Source organism: Mesoplodon densirostris, chromosome 12, assembly GCF_025265405.1.
Source record: "Mesoplodon densirostris isolate mMesDen1 chromosome 12, mMesDen1 primary haplotype, whole genome shotgun sequence".
Taxonomy (NCBI): Eukaryota; Metazoa; Chordata; class Mammalia; order Artiodactyla; family Ziphiidae; genus Mesoplodon; species Mesoplodon densirostris.
This window is the reverse complement of record NC_082672.1, coordinates 53,321,186-53,324,361: the sequence shown is the minus strand read 5'-3', so window position 1 is coordinate 53,324,361 and position 3,176 is coordinate 53,321,186. Positions and strand designations below refer to the sequence as shown.

At 49.1% G+C, this 3,176-nt stretch overlaps 1 protein-coding gene across 1 annotated transcript; it reads right to left on the bottom strand.

Moving 5' to 3' along the window:
- Positions 1 to 796: 796 nt before the first annotated feature.
- On the bottom strand, positions 797 to 1,430 carry LOC132499849 (RNA-binding protein with multiple splicing 2-like). Its single transcript, XM_060114546.1, has 2 exons — positions 909 to 1,430; positions 797 to 859 (listed from the first exon to the last, which is right to left on the bottom strand). Exons 1-2 carry the CDS (start codon positions 1,428 to 1,430, stop codon positions 797 to 799), a joined length of 585 nt encoding a protein of 194 aa, XP_059970529.1.
- Between the last annotated feature and the right edge of the window lie 1,746 nt (positions 1,431 to 3,176).

Below are 3,176 nucleotides of genomic sequence, written 5' to 3'. Positions count from 1 at the left end.
GTAGTTGCAGCACGCAGGCTTCAGTAGTTGTGGCACACGGGCTTAGTTGCTCCGCGGCATGCGGAATCTTCCTGCACCAGGGATCAAACCCATGTCCCCTGCATTGGCAGGGGGATTCTTAACCACTGGACCACCAGGGAAGTCCCGAGAAAGGATTTTCTTAACGGCTGTTGGCCCATCTGAGGAGGAGGAAGCAGAGGACCCCGATTTGAAATGACCAGGGAAACGCTCTGTCTTGGCTGGGTGGTCCTTCCTGTTGGGCGGAACTGGCTGCAGGGCTTGGTCCTCACTGAAGCAGGGTGGGTGCGGGGAGGGGTGTGGACAGAGGGGCTGGGAATGATGAACCATTCGTGGTCAGGACCTGTTGCTATGGTGACACAATGTGAGAACAAACGGTACACTCACATATACACAAGTTTAAGTGTCTTAATCCATGCCAGAAAACATGCAAAATTAAACGCGTCGTTTCTTTAAGATGGAGCTGCAGAAGCAAATTTGGACTGGCGGTCAGGCCTCACTCAGTCCCAGGGAGGCCTCTGAGCTGGGTCTGGGTGTCCCAGAGAGAAGGTCCCTGAATCCTGCCGTGAGCACCTTGAAGAGGGGTTTGGGGGCAGGACAGGGCTGAGGAAGAGGAGAGGAAGGAAACAGGAAACAGTGCACTGAGTCAGGCTTAAAATTCTCAGGCTTTGGAGGGAAGCAGCAGCTCTGCACGGGCTGCCTGGGGGCAGTGGAAGCTCAGGGCGGCTTCCTCCCCAGTGGGGCGGGGGCCTCGAGCTGTGGTGACAAGACTGAAGAACTAACAGAACTGACAAGACTTCCAACCTTGCTGGGTGGTATCAGAGGAAGGGTACCAGCGCACCTCTGGACATCAGTTTCTTCATCCTGAAAATGGGAGAGCGCCACCTGACCTGCATCCTCTGAGCATGTAGGGCAGCGGCGTCAGTGGTAGTGGCAGCGGGGTAGGTGAGCGCAGCAGGTGAGGTGGCTGGGGTCAGCTCTGTGGTGTACAGAGGGTAGGGGGCCCAGGACCCTGGGTATGCGGGGATCAGAGGGGCCCCCATCAGCTCTGAGTGTGCTCCTGGGGAGGGGTGAGCGTTAGTGGGATTTGGCGAAGCCGTCAGCTTGTTCTTGGCTGTCTTGGTGTTGGTTTTGGCACACTCCAGCCTCAGGGTCTGCGGGTTCTCAGGATCAAAGCGAATACAGTTCAATGCCTTCTGGGCGGCTTCTGCTCCTGCCCCGTTGTCAAAGATCGCAAAACCAGCAGGCTGCCTCGATGTGAGCTTGATCGGGGACGCTTCATACCCCTTGAACGGCCTGAAGAGCAGGTAGAGTTCTTTGGGTTGAATGTCCACAGGGAGGCCACTGGCGAACAGGGTCCGGAGCGTCTCCTCCGTGCGAGCCGTGTGGGCGCTGGGCGCGCGGTCCGGCATCAGGTTGCCGCGGTGCTGGGGGTGGGGTGTGGTGGCGGTGACAGGGGCAGCCAGCGGGTCCGGCTAGAGTCGCATCAGGCTTCGCGGGCGCGGGAGACGGGGAGGGGGTGCGGCGGATGTGGCGCTGGGAACCCCGGCCGAGCCGTGGTGGCCGCCGCCGCCGCCTCCGCCTTTTCCCTGCGACCGGCGAGTCTTGCCTTCCTTTTATCACGGAATGGTAATAGACTTTTTACTGGTCTGCGCTCTTTTCTCTGGTCCGCACTGAGCCTTTACCCACTGTTTAATTCCCCACATAGGGCCTGACAGTAGTGGGCGTTCGGCGGCTACTTACTGGTTAGACGGATAAATGAATGAAGCCAGAATTGTCACCTAGGGCTACAGCAGAAAAAGGCTTGGAAACCGAGGTAAGTGGTTTGAACTACCTTATGACCTATTAGTGGATTGTGAGATCAATTTAGTGGTTTGCAATAATTTTTTAATGTGAAATAGAATTTTATAGAACAGAAGAATAGAATAGATCAGAGTGCATCACAAGAAGCAAGGGTAAGTTTGTTTCATAAAACTTTTACTTCAGTTATGCATATCATGCATATATATGCACACCCTGAAATAGTATGTGTGCCTTGAGTCGTGATTATTTCTTCCAATAGATTAAGTCAAGAAGGTTCTAAAGCTCCTGCTGTAACCACAGGGGAGCCGTTGTGAAGGGTTTCAATTAAGGATGTGATATGATCAGATCTGTGGTTTGGGAAACTTCCTCAGACCATGGTATGAAGGGTATTTTGACCAGCGATGGGGGCAATGGGAGCATCTGAAAAGCTACTAGAGTCAACTGAGAAATGACAAGAAAGATAATGGTGTGGGATGGAAAGGAAGGGTGGGAAGGAGAAGTAGTGACTGACTGGAAGACGGTGCTTTTGAGGGGGTTGAGGTTTAAGATCTAGTACTATGGGCTTGATCTGGAATGCCATAATTCAGGTAATGGAAACATCACAGCCAATATCAATTCAGTAGGAGGAAAATCAATTATACTAACTTTTGAATTGAATTGACTGACCCATTTAGTCAGAATAATTCGCCCACATTGATATGAATTGCTCTGGATGCTAAATATAGTAGTGACTAATGGGCTAGATTGTCCCAAGTATAAATTACCCATAACTAGTGTTTGAATCTGGTTGCTTAAACATTTAAGCGACTTTTATTATGCTGTCACTATAATGTATGAGATTATCTATGTTTTTGAGTGGGGAAATCAACCTACATAGCCCATTGCTTATGAATTATCTATAGTTTACTCACCTACCTCAAGTTCTTTTCTGGAACAAGACAAATATGAGGAAAAAATCCAGTAATACGTAATTCATATAATTTAATAGGCATTGCATATGAGAATAAATATTATTTTTGTTTCTCTATATAATAATTATGTCTTCTCTCGCAAAGTCCTCATTCATCTGGAAGAATTATATAATGCTCTCAATTTACTACGGATTGGGCAATGCTTAACCTGGGTGGTATGTGGATTACTATGTCTTAGTTGTAGGATGGGACCGCCTCCAAGCAATCTGAATGTAAATCAGGTGTGGGTGTTGTCCTGGATAGTTATTTAGGAGCAGAGGAATAATGGTGGACGAAGGTGCAGCCAAGGAACGAGACAAAATAAAATGTATTACTTTTTATGCATTAGATTAGTAAGCTAATGATAAAATAATGATTAAAGGCTCACATTAGAGCAACAACTTT